The sequence below is a fragment of the Manihot esculenta genome, chromosome 5 (genome assembly GCF_001659605.2).
Source record: "Manihot esculenta cultivar AM560-2 chromosome 5, M.esculenta_v8, whole genome shotgun sequence".
Classification (NCBI taxonomy): Eukaryota; Viridiplantae; Streptophyta; class Magnoliopsida; order Malpighiales; family Euphorbiaceae; genus Manihot; species Manihot esculenta.
In genome coordinates, this window is record NC_035165.2 from 31,960,670 (window position 1) to 31,983,142 (window position 22,473).

The 22,473-nt window shown below is 33.7% G+C and overlaps 1 protein-coding gene across 3 annotated transcripts; it reads left to right on the forward strand.

The window, feature by feature from the left end:
• The first annotated feature begins 266 nt into the window (after window positions 1-266).
• On the forward strand, window positions 267-20,771 carry LOC110614599 (la-related protein 1A). Of its 3 annotated transcripts, XM_021756164.2 has the most exons (15): window positions 268-832; window positions 4,562-5,093; window positions 5,279-5,441; window positions 5,989-6,079; window positions 6,155-6,226; window positions 7,949-8,514; window positions 11,699-11,768; window positions 15,017-15,121; window positions 15,251-15,591; window positions 15,825-15,968; window positions 16,067-16,130; window positions 16,697-16,738; window positions 17,099-17,244; window positions 17,439-17,543; window positions 20,372-20,771. In XM_021756164.2, exons 1-15 carry the CDS (start codon window positions 629-631, stop codon window positions 20,514-20,516), a joined length of 2,790 nt encoding a protein of 929 aa, XP_021611856.1. In that variant the 5' UTR covers window positions 268-628; the 3' UTR covers window positions 20,517-20,771. The 3 variants fall into 3 exon arrangements, 2 of the variants coding, with proteins under 2 accessions (XP_021611856.1, XP_021611857.1); XM_021756165.2 differs by lacking the exon at window positions 16,697-16,738 and having other exon boundaries at window positions 271-832; XR_002487810.2 differs by lacking the exons at window positions 16,697-16,738; window positions 17,099-17,244 and having other exon boundaries at window positions 267-832.
• Window positions 20,772-22,473: the final 1,702 nt, after the last annotated feature.

Sequence of the window (22,473 nt, forward strand, 5' to 3'; positions counted from 1 at the left end):
ATAATTTCCTTAAAAAAATTAATTATTTTAAAGACCACTCTGAATTGGACTTAACACATTGAGACGTTGTTATGGGCCCAAGAATAAGCCCAAAGTACAGCCATTGCAGACCTAGGGTTTTATGCGGCAATAAAACTTCTTGTTTTTTAGTTGCTAGACAAACTAGAATACAAATTTGCTATGGAGACGCTGCAGTTTTTGCTTCCAGGCCAATACACGGCCTGAAACGGAGTGGAAACAGCATAAAAGGCTAATTAATTTCACTTGCTCTCCTCACACTCGCCACTATAAAAAGGAGGCAAATTACAGAGTACAGAGGCTTGCGGCTGCTCAGCCTTTTTCAACAGTGTTCCAGCACTTCTTTGGCGTTCTGGAACTGTCAAATACTATTTACTCTTCACTCTTTTGTCCTAAACTTAGCGAAACCCAACACCTCTTTCTCTATCTTCCTTTCTCTTTTAATCAGTATAAGGGACGATCTTGCTTTGATAAACCTGATATTGGATCCTTAATTTACATATCTGCCACTGGGCATTCAACATCTTAAATCAAACCGTTGTTTTTCTCTTGCCAATTTCTCTACTTGAATCTGTCAGCCACTGTAATTGGTGTAATCGGGGGTGTGTTTATGTTGATGGCGGAGAGTGAAGGTGGGGATGATCAGAAGGATGTAAATAGCGGGCCTAAGTCCCCCTGGAAGACTCCGGTGGTGGCCGATGCTCCTGTGATGGGCGCTGAGTCTTGGCCTGCTCTCGCCGACGCCCATCACCAACAACGCTCCAAGAGTTCCGATTCTGCCACGAAGCCGGCTTCTGTTCCTTCTCCAACGCAGGTACTCTTTTTTTAGGTTATGCTTCCGTTTCGCGATTGATATTCTAGACCAGTTCTAAATTTTTATGGTGCTTTTCTGTGCTATTTTTCTAAACTTGTCGATCATTTAGTTCGCAGTTGCTAATTGATTGATGTTCAAGTTACCCCGACTTCTTGTTTGCTACTTAGAATATTTCCATGCCATGTAATTTTAGCCATGTTTCTTATTGTGCTATCGCATTGCTTTAGGTTGTTTATCCTTCTTGAGGTATTTTAGCAAATGTGTCATATTCTATCCGAAAGGATTTGAAAGATGAATTGATAAATTATGCAATTTGTGTGGGCCCTAAATCTTTGAATATTAGAAGACAGATGAGCCAACGAATTGTTGGAAGAGGATGCATGGTCCTATTAAATTTGCATGAAGTTAATCCAAGGCAAATAAAGGATCTCCATAGCATAGGGTCTTAATACTTATAGTTCTTATTAGGATTTGGTCGACTTGGGCTGTTAAAAAGGAAGATTTCAAAATAATATTTTAGAATCCCTAAATAATAAAGTCTACTGTGTCTGACATAGGAAATTAATTCTAGCCACTAAGTGAAATAGGAAAGAAAGAAAACCCCTAAGCTGCAAAAATTAATATTTACATTAGTGATATGTACACGATTTTTCACTCCCTGCTCTGCACCATTAAGTCAGAAGCCTGAAGATTGAGTAGTAGATGCTATTAAGAAAAATGGGTCAGCAGGGCTGATATTAAACAAAAAAGAACAACATAAACAGAAACTTCATAGGCTTGTAGTTTTGGAAATTTACTCATAAGAATAAAGCACAATGAATAAAGTTTTGAAATGATGTGGGAAAGCTAACATATTGGAGTTTCTAGGCTGGTTAGTTGTTGAAAGCTTGAAAAAATAGCAATTGATGTATACAACTAGGGGTTGTAATGGGTATGATTGTGAAGCACAATAAAGCTAGAAAGGAACGGATTTAGGTCTGTCTGCACTGTGGTTTAGTACCATGATTATGAACAATATTCACGGCTAGTGCTTTAGGAAACTTGATATTATTTGATGTGGAGCTGTTTAGGGTGTGATAATAGTGATCTTAAAATTAATTATGCTGAAATTTATTTGTGAAATTATGAAGTAAGAGGATCAGTTTAGGATTAAAGCTTAATTGTTATTTATCTAGAGCTACGCTGGCTTGGGCTCCAAAAATTGCAGTGAAAATGTAATGAAGAAATAAAACTAATTGAAATGGCAAATTTCTGTTCTCTGCCGTTCGGTCTGATTCTGGATTATTCAGATACGGAATTTTAGTCAATATAAAATCTTTGAAATGAAAAATGATTTGATAATAACAAATTCAATATAGCTGCAGGGGTGTAAACAAAACAAGTGTATGGTTTGTGTAGGCTTGATTTATTCTCTTATACTATGCTTGAGCTTAATTGAGCTCCAACCCTTTTTCTTCAAGCTGATTTAGGCCGAGCCTCAACTGGTTTGAGCTTGGCTTGACAAGCCAACAAGGTGGAAGTGAGGGGAAGAAAATTCCTGATTTAGAGAGAGTGATTTAACTAAAATTTGACACCTCAACTGTAGATGTATATAAAGCCATGTGTGCAGTTACTCTTTCATGATGCTATACATACAAGTGGTTATTACTCCTAATACAATTTAGCAGTGGTAAATGTATTAAACTAAAGACAACAATTGAATACATATTTAAATTCAACCATTGTGAAAAGGTATTACTTATTTCCAAAAAAAAAAAACTCCAAAAATAATTTGGTTCTCTCGTCAATTTGATGGTGTTTTCTTGAAATGCTCAAATTAAAAGGGGTGTGTGTGTTACAACAGGTCATGGTTTGTAGTCTTTTTTCATTTGTAATTTTGTTTATGCCTAATTACAAAAAGAATCCAAAGTTCCAAACATTTGTGGGCAATTGCATTTTAATCCAATGCTTTTAATTTTTTGGCAATTTAGGCCAAATTTCTCAAATTTAGTGCAATCTATCCCAGTCCAAGATTAATTTTGGGGAGTCTGTTATTGCTATTTTATTTGGTAGGAGTGGACATGTCATAGTGATGTGTGATGTGAGTCCCACTCATAGCAAATAAAATATTTGTTAATGTGGTATGTGTGGATTCCACTTATAAGAAACAAAATATTTCACATGGGCGTCTCATGTTAGAAATAACACACTTCCCCTAAATCAATTTCAGCCTTCTGATAAAATTGCACTAAATTCGAGAAACTGGGCTTAAATTGCTAAACTTAAAAGCATTGATTGAGTGCTAATATTTTTTTAAATAACCCTTTGATATGATTTTCTATTTCTCATAAATTATTTCTTGCTATTTTTATATAATCTATTTTCCTTATATCTTTGTCATAAAATTAAGTTACATTTACCAGAATATTGCCAAATGAAAATCCTTAATCCCTTTCTATAATCTTTCACAACTTTCAAACTTCATTTATTTAATTTGAATTTTCAAATGACACCATGCTACATCAAGAAATAATATCCTCTCTAGTTGAGCTGAGTGCCCAATAAATATTAAATTTTAGGGAAATATATTATTTAGTCCATATATTATGAGAAACTTTATTAGTTGATCCCTTAGTTTTGAAAAATACATTAGAACATCTTTTACGTTTTAAAAAGTTTACTAATTAGTATCTCTGTTAATTTTAGTCATTAAGTATTGTAAAAAAGTTTAAAATACTCTCAATGGGGAAGGGGAAGGACTAATTAGTAGACTTTTACAAAATTGAGGGACCAACTAATGATTTTTTCAAAATACAAGGACTAAATAGTAAAAATACTTAATGGCTAAAATTAATGAAAAGACTAGTTAGTAGGTTTTTTAAAACGTTATGGACGTTTTAATGGATTTTTCAAAACCGAGAGATCAATTAATGAGTTTCTCTATAACATAGGGGCTAAAACAGTAAATTTTCCTAAGTTTTAACCCCATGAGATTTGGAGCCTAAATGAGAAGTCTTTTTGATTACTGGACTATAAGGGCTTTGTTTTGACTTAAAACACAAACAGACTTAACTTTAGACTGAAAATGTCAGAACGTGTGCTAGTGAAGCTGTATCTTATTAAATTAAATACCCTTTAACTTCTCAAATCAAATATTAAACCATAGGTAATGAACCATAATCCAACTTAATAAACATGAGTAGAATCTAGAACAAAAGTCTGAATTACTCACTTGATTTTGATATTGTTTCTCCTGAAGCTTCCTTTTGTCTGGATCATGATGTTAAGGTGATATTGATGAATATTACATCATTGGAGCTTTGGTTAGAGTGGATTAGTTGGTGAAATATTTTGTTACAGGACCTCCAGGTCTGTGTTTGCTGCTTTGGTAGTCCTAATTAGAGAACTGTCTATTATTTTTGAATATTGTTGCCTGCTAGTAGATTTGAAACATGTTAGGAGATAGTTGAGACAAGGCAGACTAGTAGTTGCTGTTTTATTATCATGAATATCTTGTTTGTCTTGCAAGAGCATAGGTAGGAGGTAGCCTTGCTTTTGGATCATGCAATATGGAAGAGTTTCAATAATGGATGAGTGCAGCTTGTTTGAGAAATTTGCTTTATTTCACATCATTGCCTTTCCCCCTCTTCCACTTGTAATGGATGTAATGATTAGCTTAGCTTGATATGGATATATATATATATATATATATATATATATATTTGCTAAAATCTTTAGTGGGTTGTTCAGGGATCAGTTGCGCACAAGTTGAATGGTTCTGGAAACCCTAATTCTTCGCATAAGTATTCATCATCAAGACATCAAAAATTAGGCACTAAGCGCAACCAAAATGGTGCACCTCCTTTTCCTGTACCCTTTCCTTACCAGCAACCAACTCTGCCACCTGTTTTTCATGCTATGGTGCCGCCACCGCACATTGCTGTTTCTGGATATGCTTACCAGCCCAGCCCTGCACCTTTTCCTGGTGTTGAAACTCATCTAGTAAAGTCTGGATCTGATTCTTCCACTGTCCAACCTTTTGTTCCACCTGTTAATGTTCAGACTCCACCAAGAGGGGATCCCAATGCTTTTGCTGTCAATTTTTCAAATAGAAGACCCAGTGTGCAAGAACCTGGTGGCCATTTGAATCATGCTTGGCATCAGCGAGCATTTAGTCCCAGAGATAATATGGCTTTGCAACAGGGCATGGGACCAAGGCCTCTAGTCAGGCCTCCGTTATTTGCTCCTGCTCCAGGCTTCATGGTTGCTCCAACCTTCCCAGGTAATTTTTCTACTCTCTTTGTCTGTTTGGAATTTAGTTGTCTTTTGTGTACAGCTGTACATACACCTCTTTCTCTGCTGGGCTTATCATCATTATTCCTCGCAGTTCTCCTTTTTTTATGTGTTATTTTATATGAAAAAATCAAAATCTATCTTTGATGATCTGTCTAATTATATATCATACAGGACCACCCATATGTTATGTGCCTGTAGCGCCTACAGGTTCTTTCAGGGGAGGCCATCCTCCTCGCTTTATGCCATATCCTACTAGTCCAGGAGTTCCTTTCCTTCCCCAAGAAACACCATCTTTGAGAGATAGCATAATAAGACAAATAGATTATTATTTCAGGTAAGTTAAGAAAGGTACTATGTATGTTTGTATTTATTGAAAACTGCATGAATGGCACAAACAATCCTACTTTTCCCCTATAGATGTTGTTAGGAGTTAGGACTTTTCTATGAAGCTTTATCCTTTAATTCTGGTTGAATTTTAGATGGAAACTATTCTCCTGCTTCATTTTTTTTAATCTTTTTCTCATTGATGCATCATGATTATTAACCTACACTACTGTTAGAGGCACTTTATAAAAATGTGATTAATTTGGTGTAAGCTTTGTTGCTAATGAAGGAACTCCAAAGGAGGACTGCTTTGACTAGGAGTTGTAACTCCAATTGATTGCACAATCTTTTTAGAGATATGATTCTTTGGCTCATTAATTCTCTGTATTTGTTGAATGTTCAATTTATGTTAGATTTAAGTAGTACCGTCTAGATTTCCTATTATTTGTGGGCTTCTGTTTGTGAATTTATAAGCAAGTATTTTTAATATATAGAAGCGCTGCTATGTTTATACTGTATATATATTTTCTATTAACTTCATTACTTCTTTATGGCAGTGATGAAAATCTGAAGACTGATCATTACCTAATATCCTTGATGGATGGCCAAGGATGGGTTCCTATTTCCATCATCGCTGACTTTAACAGGGTATGTTTGATATCCTACACTGTTTTCATTGTAGCTTGAGGTAATTGAGCTTATTAAAATATAATGGAATCACAGGTGAAGAAAATGACTACAGATATACTGTTTATTCTTGATGCGCTACAAAGTTCAAGTATGGTGGAAGTTCAGGTAACTTGAATTGTTTTTCAGGTTCCTTAATTTCTATATATATTAGCTAAGATTTGGGGAACAACTTTAAGCTGATTTCCACTATTTTTTCTTTACAGCAATGTTTCTGTTTTCTAATTGTTTTCCAAATAAAAAACAATGACTCTTCTATAACAAAAATTATGTTATAGCATTTTCATAATTAAAATTAAATAATTATTTAAAAATATTTATTTATAATTCTAAATTAATTATATTATTATAAATAAAAATAAATAATACAAGGTAAAAATTTTTAAATATAAAAAATGAAGTTTTTTGAATACATCTTTAAATGATTATTTTTCAATTATAAAAGTTATGATTTTTTGGATTAGAAAATGATTTTTTTTATTATTGCAAATGAACTCATTTTCCATGTTTTTCCTTATTTTCTGTGAAAAATGAAAACTAGTTTTGTTAGAAAATGGAAAATAGAAAATGTAAAACAGAAAACTGTTTTCCATAAGAAAACACACCCTTGGCTGTTTGAATTTTTAGCTTGTGCAGGATAATAGTATGAAGTATTACTTCGGATTTATATTCTCTTATAGTGCCCTTACTTGAGCAATAATAATGGAAGATAAATAGATTTATTGAACATACAATATTTTTCAAGAAATTTTAGCCTATTATAGTGGAATTTAAATTTTAAAGTTTAAGTGGTAGAATGCAACTTAAACAGGCAAACAAGAAACCTATTCTAATTAATTAAACTTTGTGGATAAAGATGGCATGTTTTGGCTATTTCATGTTCTGAGATGTGAATGTACCACTTTTTGGACCATGTGTTTTGGAATGCCATTTGGAGGGCGTGGGGGGGCCAACAAATTAGGTAACACTGAGCTGGACGTGTTCAATATTAGCCAAATTTGCAAATGTGTACAACCTGTTTCTTGCTTCTGTCCCACTATCACACTATTTGAACCTCTCTTTTCAATTTCAATATGGGTAATTGTTACTTAATAAATGTATAAAACAAGTAATACGTTGATATGTTATAAATATTGTAATTTTTAGCTTAGCTGTAGAACAATCATAGTTACGGTTCAGTCAAGAAACTGTTATAAATGAAGATTAGTCATTCATCTGTTGATGTCATTATTGATGTAAGATTGAAGGTGTAGAAAAATTTCACTTATTGAGCCATTGTTGCTGGTGTTTCATTTTCCAGGTTACAAAATGAAGCTGTCATCATCTTTTAGTCTCTTTGTTCCTTCTTTTCAGTATTCTCTTATTTTCTGTATGTCCTAATTAATTAGGCTTATGATTTTTAGCTTTGTCCATTATGCATTAAATAAATTTTAAGGTATTTTGGTTATTAAGGTCTATGGTATCATTTCATTTTTTTCCTTTATATGATGCTATGGCTTGTATTTGTAATTTATTAATTGTTCATTGCTACTTCCATGTTGAGTCTTCTTTTATTGAAAATGTTGAACCTAAATTCAACAATTATGTATCATTTGCATTTAAATATTCTTCGAAATGATTTACCTTAAATGTTGACTTTCACTTGCTTCAAATCTTAGAGATGAGATGACTACAGAAATTGACTATCGAAATGAAGCTACTTGCTTTACTCTTATGGGTGTCTCTAGTGATGATAGCATACTTTATCTTATGGATATGTTGACAAGTTATGTCTTTATTTATTTATTTATTTTTAGTAGCCATCACCGTGGTTTTCTTTTCTAATGATAGGGTGACAAGATTCGGAGACGTGATGAGTGGTCAAAGTGGATTCCAGCTTCTACTGAACATACATCAACATCAAAAACTCAAACTTCTGAATCGCATATTGTAAATCGTACTAAACAAGACAATGCAAGGGGTTTCTCCAAAGAAAATGTGGAATTTTCATCATATAATCATGCAGATGGTGAGGAGGAGCAAAGATTGACAAATGGAGAGGCTCCAGAAGCAATGCAAGTAGGTACAAATGAAGGTGAAAGTGCATCTTTTCATGCTGTAAAACAGGCAATGGGTGGTGTAAATGCAGATCCAAATGGCAAGTCAGTTACTGACTTGAACGCTAAGCTTTCATATCTTGACAACAGCTGCAATGCTGCATATGTGGCCCATTCTGATGGAAATGAGCCTGCGGTTTCCAAGTATCATGCGACTGATGGCATGGAAATCTCATCAGACATGACTTCGCATAATCTTGGTGATCTGTCTAATGATTTTGCAAACACATTTATGCTTGATGAAGAGCTGGAGCTTGAGCAGAAAACACTGAAGAATGATTCTGAATGTCCAGTTAGAAGGTATTACATTTTTTAACTACTTTTTTTGCCTGCTTTTCATTGGTCATTTCGTATTAATATTATTTGATCAGTTTAGTTTATGTTTTAGTCATCAATGAACCCTTCAGTGGGTTAGTCTAACCTTTCATACTTGTGGATCAGCGTTATTCACCCATCCTTCCTCAAATGGGTCTGGACATTGGTTTTGTCTTTAATCCTAGCTTGAAAACTGCAATATGAGAAATTACCACTTACCAATCACCTTAGTGCATTTTGACAATTCGATAGAACATGGGTTCTGAAGATACCAGTCCTTTTGCAATCATCTTCATTATTTTCTCGTCTGGTAGGGACGCGGTGTATGCATTGCCTAGACAGTATTCTAGTTTATTTGTCACTAAATTCTGACCATCAATGTCTTATTTAGCTCCTAGTTATATCCCCTCTGCACTTCTTTGAACATTTTACTCGACTAGAGTTTTCAATCTGTTTGGATGAATTATGAAGCATGTAAAAACCTGATTATTGGATTCAGTGTTGTTTAAAGGCGGCGAGGTGAGGATCCCTGCACAGTGGTGCTGGTTTGGACCACTAAGGCACTAGGCAGCAAAGGCTATGCCTCACTGAAGCGAGGGTAGCTCCTTTTTTTTTTTTCCTCTATTTCATTTAAATGTTTTAAACAGCAAAAGAGAAACCCTAGCCTCTCTCCATCTCTTTCAAACAGCGGATAACACTCTTACAGCAGCCAAAACGCAATCTCTTTCTTGCTCTTAATACCAGCAACTAGGTATGTCTCCCCTCTTCTCCTCTCTCTCTCTTTGGCTCTTCTCTCTCTGCTGGACCTAGCACAGCAGCATGTTTTTTTTCTTTTCCCTCTCTGCTCCCTCTTTGTCTCCTCTTCTCCTTTTTGCTTTCTCTTTCTCTTCTCTCATCTCTCTCCTGGACCTGGCACAACAGCAGATCCTCTTTTTTAAATTTTTTTCACTCTTCTTCTATTGTTTCCTTGTAACAGCAGCAAGTTTTTTTTTATTGCTTTGTCGCTTATTGCAATTATAAATTGGTGTTGCTTTGTATTTTTTTTCTTATTGCTTATTGCAACTAAGATGATTGTTGCTTTTTTTTTAATTTCCTTTAATATATTTTTTTAATACTTAAGCTAGTTATATACGTGTATAAGTATAACACACACACACACAGAGACTATGGTGCCTTGCTTCAAAAAGACCCTTGTCTCACCTCTCGCCTAAGGCCATATGGTACTATGTCATCTTAGTGTTGCCTTAATAACACTGGTTGGATTAGTCTAGGCGTTTGATGCACAAAACATGTCCACTAGGCTTCAATTGTTCAAGGCTTGTTACTTGACTTGGCACCACCTTGTGAGCCAAGTGATAGATGAGAATTAAGAATGTGTAAGTTGATCATTTTAAGAAGTGGATCCATTACTTTTGCTTGACATGCATCTTTACCTTCCATTACTTGCCTTAATCTTTATTGAAACCAGTGGCAACATATACTTTATAGCTCTTATACTACTTGAGACTTGAGAGGCAACTTTTATCACATTATCAGTCTTCTTATGCTTGAAGGGTCTCTCATCTTGTAAATTTGAAGATCTAGACTTTGTTGTTATGCGAAAATAGTTTCATTTTATTTGTTTTGTTATCAAAGACATAACAATTTGCTAGGTATACTCTTGAATGAACATGTTGTCTCACCAATTGCATAAATTGCATGGAGTCTGTGGCTTGTAGTTTAGTGATATAAAGTAATGGGACACAACATTCATGTCTGCTCATATTCTACAGCAATGAAGTAATTGTTGATTTTGTTCTCATTAAATTCTAGCCATCTAGTTTACATTTTTCTAGGAGATGGAGGTTTGTTTTATCATTCACACTATCACCAAAGAAACACTATAAGCTATGTGTCCAACTAGGAAGCTCCTTTGCACGCTTATTTTCTATCAGATTCTCCTGCTAATTTTTCAACTCGGTCCATGTCAACTTATGAATTGTTTTATTGAAATTGAACTTGAGTAGGAAATTAGGCTGACTATGGAGTGAAATCTGTTGAATTTGTTTTTGAGTGGCTGGAAATTGCTAGTGTGAATCACTTAAGGGAAATGCTGGGCAGAACTAGGATCATAAGCAGCTAGCAGCTTCTTTATCATTCCTTGCCTTTCCTCCTACAAAGTAATTCTGTTGTTTCAATAATTTCTAACAACACTTCTCAAATCTTGTCATTATGTCTCAAGTAGTCAAACTGTAATAATCATGGAGAATTTCATGAAATTGAAAATTGCTTGAATTTCCTGGATCTAGAGACTTTTTATACCTTTACATGCCTCTCATACTTAAAACAGTCAACTCAAAGATCCATGACCCGTTTGATGGTAATGGGAAAAGCTTTGAGACTTGAGTTTGATTGTGTGTGTTGGGGGGGGGGGGGGCTATTCTGGTATTTACCTCATTAATTTATAAAAAAACTTCTGTGGGATGTTGAGGAGGGGGAGTGAAGATATTACCGCTTTGTAAATCATTTTAAAGAATAAATTCCACCCTACATGGAGGTTCCTTGATATACTGGTTTATGCATCATGTGCTTCACTGTATTATCACGCTAATGATAAATTGTTCCACTGTAAAGGAGGTTCCTTAATCTACTGGTTTATGCATCATATGCGTTACTGTATTTGGTTGCTATAACTATAATTTCCCTTTTTGACTATCAATCTTCATAACCACTCTCCTACAAAGCTAGGAGATCAATGTCCCTGAAGAAATTGGAAGAGCAACCTTTGGTGTTTTTAACAATTGATGCTAGAAATCATATAGACATATTTTTCATTAACCTAAACTAATCTTCTATTAATGCCTTTTGTGACTTAACAAGGCATCGGAAGATAAGAGTAAATGGATAAATTTGGAAATGTGTTCTTTACTGTATGTTAAGTCTCCCCATAATGGATATGGATTCCTATGTTTCCTTCTCATTCTGTCTCCTCCATGGAAAAGGACAGGGGTGGTTGAAATTGCTATTCTTACAATTTTCAAACACATACAGAAGCTTTTGTAACCATCTCATTCTATTCTCATACCAATCCATGAGGAATATAGTGTTGATTGTTTCTTGCAATCTCTATTAATATGGTTACTATTTGTTGTTTCTTATGCTCTCTATTAAATGGTTACCATTTGTCCAGGATTGATGATGAAGAAGATGAGATGTTGGTCAATGATCAGGATGTTCAAAGACTTGTGATTGTCACCCAGGTATAGTTGTTTGGCAGCAAATTATGTTTTTGTGAGAGCAACCTATTATCATTATTATTTTGTAATTTATAACATAGTCCTGAGATTTAATGGAACCCATAGTTTAGTGCCTACCATTTTAATAAAGATCAATTTAGTCCCTAAGGTTCCATTCTATTAACAAAATAATTCTATTAAAATTCACTATTAGACTATGACAGTTTAGTTATTTGAATTTTACTTTTTATAATAATTTATTTCCTTTAATTTTTATAATTTATAATAATCTAGTCCTTATAGTTTTGCTATGTAATAATTTAGTTTCTTTAGTTTGAGTCGACTTCTTCAATTAACAGTTTGACTAACGTAAATTAATAGGACTACTTTGTTAATAAAATAAAAACTCAGAGACTAAATTATTTATTACTAAAAAGGCAGGGACTAAGTTGTGGGTTTTGCTAAACCTAAGTGATTATAGTGTAAAATACCCTTATTTTTTTGTATTTATTTAATTATCTATCAATAATCATATATCAATATAATGGTGTTCACAATTATCTTGTACCATGACAATATGCAAAAATATGTGTGAACACATTGGCATGTGTAAAAGTTGCTTGATAGTTTTTTATTCTTCTCTATATGCCCATTATTCAGAGTTGCTTTGGGGTCATTGGGCCCTCCTCTCTCTCTTTAAAGCTCAATATGCCCATCATTCAAAAGTGCTAGCCAGTTGCTTTTGGAGTCATTGGACCTAAAGAGCTTTGTCCTCTTTGTTATTAATGTTGGATATGGATATGAGATACTAAACCATGTATATCTCAATGTCTCATATTGTATGGCAAAAAATTTGTGCCTAAAGCTGTCAAGCTTGAGGGTGACGACATCAAATTACAATGCATCATGTTGAGGTCCTAGGTCATCATTGACTATGAACAGGGAAGGAGCTCGTTGGAAGGAGTTTTTAAAACCTCAGACTCGTGAGTGAGAGTCTTAAATCTCAAACTTATAATTAATCTGCTTGCTTATCGAATAAATAGAAATCCCTTATATAATGGAAGTTTATACAATCATTGTACTTCCAATTAAAGCAGAAGTCCAATACAATTGACCATTAGATGAAATATTACTGAGTTAAGATAATAGATATCTGATAAGAAACTAATAGATAATTGCAATCTGCTTGTTATTGATAAAATATAATCTGCTACAGCCGATAGACTTCTTTAATACTTGGACTCCGTTGAAGAATGGATTTGATAGCATTACTCTCCTCATAGAGAATGAGCTTGTCCTTAAGTTGAAAGGTAGGATATGCAATCTGAAGATGATTGATGGGGTCCCATGTGACTTCGGATTTAGGACAATTTTGCCAACTAACTAATACTTTCTAAATCTAGGTGCTTGGTTCAAAAGCAGCATCTTTATGCCTCTTATTGTAATCTGTTTTCATGTGTTCTTATGCTTGCTGTTAGTGTTTCCATGTTACACTAGAAACTGAATCACGTACTTTCAAAGCGTTATCTACTGTCTCCGTTCTTGTAGATCCTAGAATGTACAATAACAATGGATCATTTGCGCTTAGGGCTGTAATCGAATCGAGCCGAGCCGAACTTTGATAAGCTCAGGCTCAATTAAAAAATAAATTTAAAAGCTCGAGTTCGAACTCGAGCTCGACTCGAGCTTCGTTTATAAGCTCGATCTCGATTCATAAAATAAATATTAAACTCGAGCTCGGTTCGAGCTCGATTCGTAATAAGCTCGTTTATCACATTAACGAGCCAACTCAAACTCCACTCAAAAAGCTCGAATTTGAGCTTGATTATGTTGTAAACAAACTCAATATAATTCAAATTCATTTAAATTATAAACAAATTTAAATTAAAAATAAAATTTAAATTATAAATCATTAAGAGACTTTTAAATTAAATTTTTTTATTTAATTGAAATCTCTCAAACCCAAAACTAATAAAAAAGAATGTAGAAGGGTTGTTAATAAAAAAGAATGTAGAAGAGTTGTCATTTTATAGAGAAGTCACAATCCTCCATATCCTTCAACTTTCGATGTGGGATTGATATTGGCGAAGGAGCCTGAGCCTGAAAATGAGCCGAGCTCACGAGCCTAAACGAGCCGAATACTGCTAAGCTCAAGCTCGGCTCGTTTATTAAACGAGCCTAAAAAGTGAGCTCGAGCTCGGCTCGTTTAGAAAACAAGCCAAGCCCAATCGGGCTTTTATCGAGCTGAGCCTCGAATAGCTCACGAACAGTTTGGTTCGTTTACACTCCTATTTGCGCTATCAAACATTGAAAAATCCAACTTCTAATATTTTGATACCATGCCTATTCTTGGTGTTTTTCGTTCCCTACCTCCATTATTGTTTATGGTGGAATTTTATTATTGCTCTCAAATGTGTTTGTAACTAATTTGCTTGCCTTATTGGATAAAGAGAAACCCCTTATATAATAGAGGTTCATACAATCACAGTATTTCTGATTAAAGTATAAGTCCAATACAACTAATCATTAGATAAGGAACTACTAAATAAGATAATAGAAATCTGATAACAAGCTGCTATATAAATGCAATCTTTTTGTCATTGATAAAATAAAACTTTTTATAACTGATAGACTTCTTTAATATTTGAACTCTGTTGAAGAATGGATTTGGTTCTATTCGGCATGCGTAACACATCATTGCTGCCATTAGATCAACTGGAGTGGAGTTTGTTATTGCCACTAGAATCTAACATGGTCCTACGTGAAGCTGGATTTTTCTTACCAAATTGAAGCCTGATATCAAATTCCCAAATTGAAGTCTAAAATGGATTTCTCCTACAGTTTATGATCTCCTGGTGTAACAATATTGAAGTTGAATGATAAAAAGTTGACCAGTTTTCTTACCAAATTGAAGTCTGACATTGGTGTAACTAATCATTTTTTATGGAACCAATTATGAAAGTTCCATTTTGAGAAGTTGGTTAAGGTAGAATATTGTAACATCAAGAATTATCTTTCCTTTTTTACATGTATAAGGGATAGGCTTGTTGTTAATCTCCTTATCCTTTTTTACGGCAGCATCAATTTTTAATTAAAGTTCATGTGCTTGTAGTTTTAGCCCTTTTCTGCTTATTAATTAATTGTTCCCTCTCTTGTTTTCCTTCTTGGCTGTGCTTTCACATGATCGATCACATCTGTTTATTTGCTTTGGCAAATTTCTTCATCTAGTCTTCAATTTTTTCTGCATCTTATTTTCACTCTTGGCTTTACAGAATAGCAGAGCAAGTGAAGCATTCAAAACTGGTGGTAAAGATGCAAAATCGATTTCCAAGGAGCTTGCTTCTGCAATTAATGATGGTCTCTATTTCTATGAACAGGTTGAGTTTTCTGTTGTGCTATCAGAAGAATTATGTAGTTGATTTGGTTTGATTTTACTTCCCTGTGGACTTCCTTGATATCTTCTTCTATTGATCCTTTAACTTGATTAACTTGATTTTTATTGGCAGGAGCTTAAAACAAAAAAATCTAATCGCAGAAAGAATAATTCTGCTTTTGAGAACAGAGATGGGAACTCGAGGTTTACAAATAGTTCTCCGGGAGTATCACATTCAAAGACTGGTGAAATTTCCACTGGAAGTGTTGGCCAAGAAGAGTCCGGAACCACTGCTAATTTAAGGAAACAGAGTAAAAGTTTTTCTAAGCAGCAGTCATCTCATAAGCAGCGCTTCTTCTCCTGCAACTTCAGAAATCATGGAACTGGCCGTAATTCTTTTGGGATCATATCAGAAAGTCCACCCAGTAATTCGGTTGGATTTTTCTTTAGTTCTACACCTCCTGAAAATCATGGGTCAGTAGAAAGTTATTGTTGCCTGAGATCTGGATTTTGTTTTTGAAGCTCAAGTCTTTTGCTAGTTAGTTTTTACTGCTATAGTTACAAGTACAATAAATCAAGTAAGAGTACCCCAGTAATGATTATCTTCAGCAATTCTGTTTTCAAGTTTCCAGTTGAATATATGTTGGTCTATCTGTTTCTTGTTTAAGTTTTGCTAGCTAATAGGCATCTGAATCTCAGTTTTATAGTCCTAGGTCTTCAAAGTTGAGTGCTTCGCCACATAGCCCTCTATCAGGCAGTAGTCCACCAGTGGGTTCCATGCCAAAGTCATTTCCCCCATTCCAGCATCCAAGCCATCAACTGTTAGAAGAAAATGGCTTTAAACAGCAGAAGTAAGCAAATTATTTATGGATGGGTGGGTATTTGGGTGTGACGTGATTTTTTGTGTGCCTGCATTCTGAAAGTTGATTACCTGTGTGGTTATCTTTAGGTACCTGAAGTTTCACAAGCGGTGCCTAAGTGACAGAAAGAAAATGGGAGTAGGTTGCAGTGAGGTTTGTCTCTGGACATTCTTTCTTGACATGTTAAAAGGAGGAAAAGAACTAAGCTGCAGCTTGATGCGATGTCTTGTGCTTTTTCTAGGCTAAATTTCATGTTTCCTGTTTCACTTGGTGAATTTTTTTGGTTGTCATTCAACCTTTCTTGCATGAGTACTTCATGATCATCTCTCTCTCTCTTTTTAACATTATACAAGCAGCTGAAAGAATCTGATATCTTTTGGCAGTGAGAACCTGCTTATTTGATGCTTGTTTCTGATGCATAATCATTCAGTATGAGTATGCATTGCATGTAACTTCTGTTTAGGGTGTGTTAGGTTAAAAATTAGGAGTTAAAAAGTTACAGGAGTAATATTTAAGTGATGTGCAGTGTAAAGAAGGGGAATAAAAATTATCAGAGTAATAATTAACTGTATTTGGTACATGTTTAAAAAAAAATGGAGTGCATATTGTAATTATCTATTTTATTATCTTAGTATTGTATTATCAATTCTAATTACGATATGCTAATAGAGTTAAATTTTATTTTTATCCCTCTCCATTCTTTCACTCCTTGAACCTAGGGGGAGGGATTTTCCAACATACAACATAAGCTCCAAAACAAGGTAAAAAGGTGAAAAACCCTCAACTATTTTTTACCTGTTTAACCTACGGCACCATGTACAAAAATACATTACAAGCCTTTAGAAAAAGAAACAAAATAAGGTTAAAATAGGGAAGGCGTTAAACTTAACTCTTTAAGTCATTTATTCTTCTATTCCCAAAAGAAACACACCCTTATCAATAATCTTGTTGATTTAAGGTTATGGCATTTTTGCATAAGCTAATCAAACTTTGCCAACTATACAGCTTCTAAGAACATCCAAACATTTCTTTTATTTTTTTTTCTGATTTTTGGAATTGCAGTATATTTTTCTATGTCTAGTTGTCTATTTTAGCGTAACACTCTGTTGATTTTCCTGCAGGAAATGAATACGCTGTATAGGTTTTGGTCATATTTCCTTAGAGATATGTTTGTTCCTTCCATGTATAATGAGTTCCGGAAATTAGCTCTGGAAGATGCATCTGCTAATTACAATTATGGGATAGAGTGCCTTTTCAGGTTCTATAGGTATTAATGATATTTTGTGCTTCTTTCATTCTGTTTGCGTGTTGGATCTACCATATAATTCTTTTTCATATGTTTCCAGGCATTGTTTGTCAATATTTAGTGGACAGAATAGATACAAATTATGCTTGCTCGTCGTTACGTATGCTATTTTCTGGTTGCTTGATGTTATTATTTTCCCCCTTTTCCTTTTCCAGTTATGGTTTGGAGAACATATTCAGAGAGGACTTGTACAAGGATTTTGAAGATCTTACTCTTGAGTTCTATCATAAGGGAAATATTTATGGCCTCGAGAAATACTGGTAAAATTATCTGAATTTTTTCTCTCACTGGCTTGATGTGGATTAAAATTCCATCCTTGTATTTGACGGCACACATTGATGCACACATGCACATGGATGCTTGAAGACCAATGTTTTCACGCACACAACCAGACACGCAATTGTTTCGTATTGAAATAATTCATTAAGATGTGAAAAGAAACAATCAAGCAAAGGAAAGTGACTTTATGCATAGAAACCTCTTTTGCCCTTTGATTAGTTGATCAACGTAATAGAGGTAGCCCACATTTTGGTCCCTCATGAATTTATTCAGATAAGTGGGGATCCTAGTAATGAAGAAAGAAGAGATTCAAATGGAGGTAAGATACCCTCCTCTCTAAGAAACCAAAAATATCAGAAAAGTAAAACTAGTGGAGCAGGATCCTCTCTGATTGCAGAATTCTCACTCCACTAAAACTGCTTGAAGTGAATATCAATGCAGTGAGTAAAGCTGCTCTGTTTTTCGGCAGTGCAGAACAAACATCAATCTTTAAAGACCCAAGCATTTTTCTCCAATTATATGGTCCAAATTGCAGAAAAAACTGCAAAATACTATAGTTTTCTGAGCATGATTCCCTGTGTAAATCAGCATTCATTTTTCAGAAAAATTCTAGGGCCTATTCTGTAGTGCAAAACTGGAGCAATTATCTAGAGAATTTCTCTAAGGAAATCGGAAAATAAAATTAAGTGCTCATATGTGCTAATGTTCCAAATGGAGAATTGAAAAACTAGCTTTCCAGTTTTGCAAAATATAACGAAGATTTGGAAGCAACTGTATTGTTTTCCACAGTTTTTATTTATAATAAAAACTTTGTTTTCCAAATAAAAAAAGTTTTTTCTATAACCAAAATAATAGTATAAGCTTTTGATAACTAAAATTGGTATTTATTTAGGAAAATGTTTATTTACTGTGATAAAAAAAAAAGTTATATATTATAAAATAAGTGAATAATACATTTTACAAACTTTAGAAGCAAAGTAAATGTTTAAATATATTTTATAATGCTATACTTTCTAATTATGAAGGGATGCGAATGGTTTTTTATTTTTTTAAACTGAAAAACCGTTTTCAATTATTGACTGATGTGTATTTGTTGTGTTTTCCCTTGTTTTCTATAGAAAATCAAAAATAGAAAACAGAACATTGTTTTTACATAATTAAACAGGCCTCTAGTATTTTTGGATGTACACAAGTAACACAACTTTTCTTCAAAAATACAAATAAAGAATTCAAAATATACTCAACTGGCAGTGTAAGAAAAAATTTAGATGAGTGTTAAATATGCTCTAGGTGATTTGATCACATTTGTTTCCAGGACAAAACTTTGTTTGGTCTATATCTGGGACAAGTCGGTCTTGAATTTATTGGAAATCACAGACCAAATAGAAGCCCTCCCCTTTAGCCTTCTAATACAAACACAAACACACACTTCTCCAAAGAAAACAATAGCTAGAACCTGTTATGCTATCAGAACCAAAGAGTTTATTTGACAAGAAAAGATCCATAATACCTATATTATATTTAGATGTCTGGAAATATGAGAATTTCAATAAAAGGAGTGGTTAGGGGAAGCTAGAAACTGTTCATTACGGGAAGCAGAGGGGTTTTTCTGGGTGAAGTTCATTTTATCACCATTGTTTATGCTAGCTCTGGTGTTGCATTATGGACAGCTGGAATGCTCATCCATAGTGATTCTTATAGGGCAAAGTGTAAGCAGTTATGCCAGTAAGGTTGTCAATGAATATAATCTGGCTTGCCATCAATAACTACTTTTTATGGGGGTAAAGTTGGTGAAATTGGTGGCAGTAATGCTTCAATATCGAGTGTCGATTTATTCTAGGGGTGTGCACCGTTCCTGGGCGTCACAAACCGAACCAAAGAACTGTACTGAACCAAATTTATTTTACTGTTGTGGCTCGGTTCTGGTTCTTTACTAAGAATCAAACTGGAATCATCTAAGCGCCGAACCGTACTAGAATCAAATTGAGAACCAATTTTATACACATGTTTTTCTATAATTTTTTAGGTATGTTAATAACTTTAATATAATTATATATAAATATATCCACCAATAGTATAATGTGTATATTATAATTATTGTGTTATGTCTATTATAATTATGGTATTTACAAATTATGATTATCTGTTTACTCAACCTACATTTTCTTAATAACTTTAGTTATAGATATACAATATCACTTCATGATTCTTAATTACAACTGTATTACTTATTTATAACAGTTTATTACATATATATCCTAGCTATAATTAGAAAGTAACTAAAATGTATATTAAATGGTATATGCTTATACTACTTTTTTCATGCTTAATATATTATATACACACAGACACTATAATTGAAGATTATTTAATTAGTAAATAGTTTAAATGTGTATTATATATGATATAATTTATACGAATAACTGTCTTTAAATCTTAAATGGTAATTCAAATACGAGTTACCATGAAACTTCCCTATTGAACCTGAAACTCTGTAAGGCTGATGAAGGTTGAAGGGAAAACTTCCCCATTGAACGTTATTAGCTTGTCTAGAAACAAAAAACTATGGCCCCAAGAAATTTGAATGCCTGTAGCATACGTGTTCATTTGGAAAATTGATGTTTGGCTTTGGATGTGTCTAATTCCTAGAATTGTTGGGAGTGTGTTGATATTCATTGTATCTCCTATTAAGACCCGAGTAAAAGGAGTGCAATTAGCAATGCATGACCCTTTTTTCCCTACAATTTAGATCCTGCTGAATGCACAAATCTGTGTTTGATTTTGTAATTAGCATTGTTCTCTATATCAGGGCATTCCACCATTATCGCGGGCTGCGTGAGCACAAAGAAGCGCTAAAGAAACATCCGGAATTGGATAGATTGCTCAGGCAAGAGTACTGCAGCTTGGAGGACTTTCGCACCAAAGAGAAGAATGTAAAAGAGGGAAGTCATTAGCGGGTGATAATGCTCATTTCCCTGAGGGTGACATCCTCCCAATTTTGAAATCAATTCTGATAAGCAGGGAGAGAGACTTGGCTTATATTTTGTTGAATGAGAATTGTATATTGTATTTGGGGGAGTTGTCATTTGCATCTGTAATGTATATTGTTTTGTTTTGTTTTTTTTTTGTTTTTTTTTGTTTTTTTTTTGTTTCTTTTAAAGAATATAATTTTAGTCTGATTATTGTTTATTCTTATTATCTTTCCTGTATTCTGCCTTTACCAGTCCCATTTTCTGCAGTTGTCAACATTTGTGCTTTTGAATTGCCCGCATTCCAGGAACCTTGATTTGGATACTGACGAAAGAGTGATTTCATTGAATTGAATGGACATGTTTGCATCAGAGGACTGCAACCAAATTATAGGGGATTCGAACTTCATAACTTGCTAGGTTAAATCGCGCGGCACTGCGGGGATAATTTCCTTTTTGTTTTTTCAACTATTGTTCTAAAAGGATAATAATAATAATAAAGTATATATAAGCTGGTAATAGGCATACTTGTAGTATTAAACTAGAACCTTACAAATTCAAAATCCTCTAAGCATTAAGGATTGTAATAGCTAAGCATAAGAAATGCGAACTGTCAACATCTTCCTTAATGATTCAAACTACAAATTAAAAGTTTAGGACTAACTTAAGAATGTGTATTGACAATCATATTATTAATAAAAATCTGAAATCTCTTAAACAGTATGGACTGCACCCGGCTTTTCATATACCAGTACTTTGCGTATAAAGCAGCATGAGATTGCTATAGGGTTCCAAATTTGTTTGGGTCAATAGTAGACTTGGTGTTGAGCTTAGCTAATGCCTCAAAGTAACTAGCTTTGTGCATAGTCATATTATTGTAGTTTATGATCCTCTAATTCAAAATTATAGATCATTCTTAAATAGTCAATGATTTATGAAGCTGCATGGTGCTTTACATCAATTAAATTTACCAAGCTAATTGCGGTCTGTTCTGTAATAAATCTATTCCATTGGGCCTTAGTATAAAGCAAAACAATTTTCCAGTAAAATGTCAATAAACATTTTCCAGTAAAAACTACTTGCAAGAGTGATTGAGGTTTTTTCTTTTTAAAAAAAATGCATAAAGGAAAAGAATGAAACAGATAGAATTACTGACCTTTGAGATGTGGCTAATGTTGGTTTGTCTGGCTATATATAGAAATCAATAAGAAATAGTAAGAGTTATTGGTATCTCAGGAGGTAACATCGAATCTCAATATTACTGAAAGTAAGTCAAGTAGTCAGTTGAGTACTCATAAACGTTGGCATAGTACATATTTATAAATCAATTTGAATCTTTTTAAACAAGTACGTAAGTAAAGTAAATTGGCATAAACATAACTATTAGACTTCAATTGTCTTTTTTTTTTTTAAAAAAAAAAAAATTCTTTTATTTCAATTGGCATATTTAATATCTCAAGTGTTCTTTAAACTTAACAATTTAACCGTCTTTCTGGGTAAAGGGAGACAAAACTATTATGCATTTTACATCCATAAATTTAGCTAAACTACCAAATTAATACGAGAATTCTCTTTTCAAAGCAAACAATCATTATATATTCGAGTATTCTACATATTTAAAAAGCAACAATCACTATATATTTGAGTATTCTACATGTTTAATAAATTTTTATATAAAAAAACAAGCACACACCTTAAAATTAAGTTATGTATATTCAACCATGATATAAAAAAATAGCCTAACTATCCTATCCAATTTAACATATTACTACACAATTAAGCCTTCATCATGTTTAGTAAATTTTTAGTATAAAAGGAGTAAGTATACATGTCATAAAAGCTTTATGCCTATTCAGTCAACAACGTAGGATTTTTATGCCAAAGTTTTATTTTATCCATTTTATCCACCATAAATTCATCAAATCATTCAACTAACACAATC

Excerpts from the sequence above, each read along its gene's own strand:
- LOC110614599 (XM_021756164.2), top strand. The coding sequence starts at position 629 with ATGTTGATGGCGGAGAGTGAAGGTGGGGATGATCAGAAGGATGTAAAT. Across the intron at positions 6,080-6,154 it reads TCATCGCTGACTTTAACAGG|GTGAAGAAAATGACTACAGA; the intron begins GTATGTTTGATA and ends ATGGAATCACAG. Across the intron at positions 16,131-16,696 it reads TGGGAGTAGGTTGCAGTGAG|GGGGAGGGATTTTCCAACAT; the intron begins GTTTGTCTCTGG and ends CCTTGAACCTAG.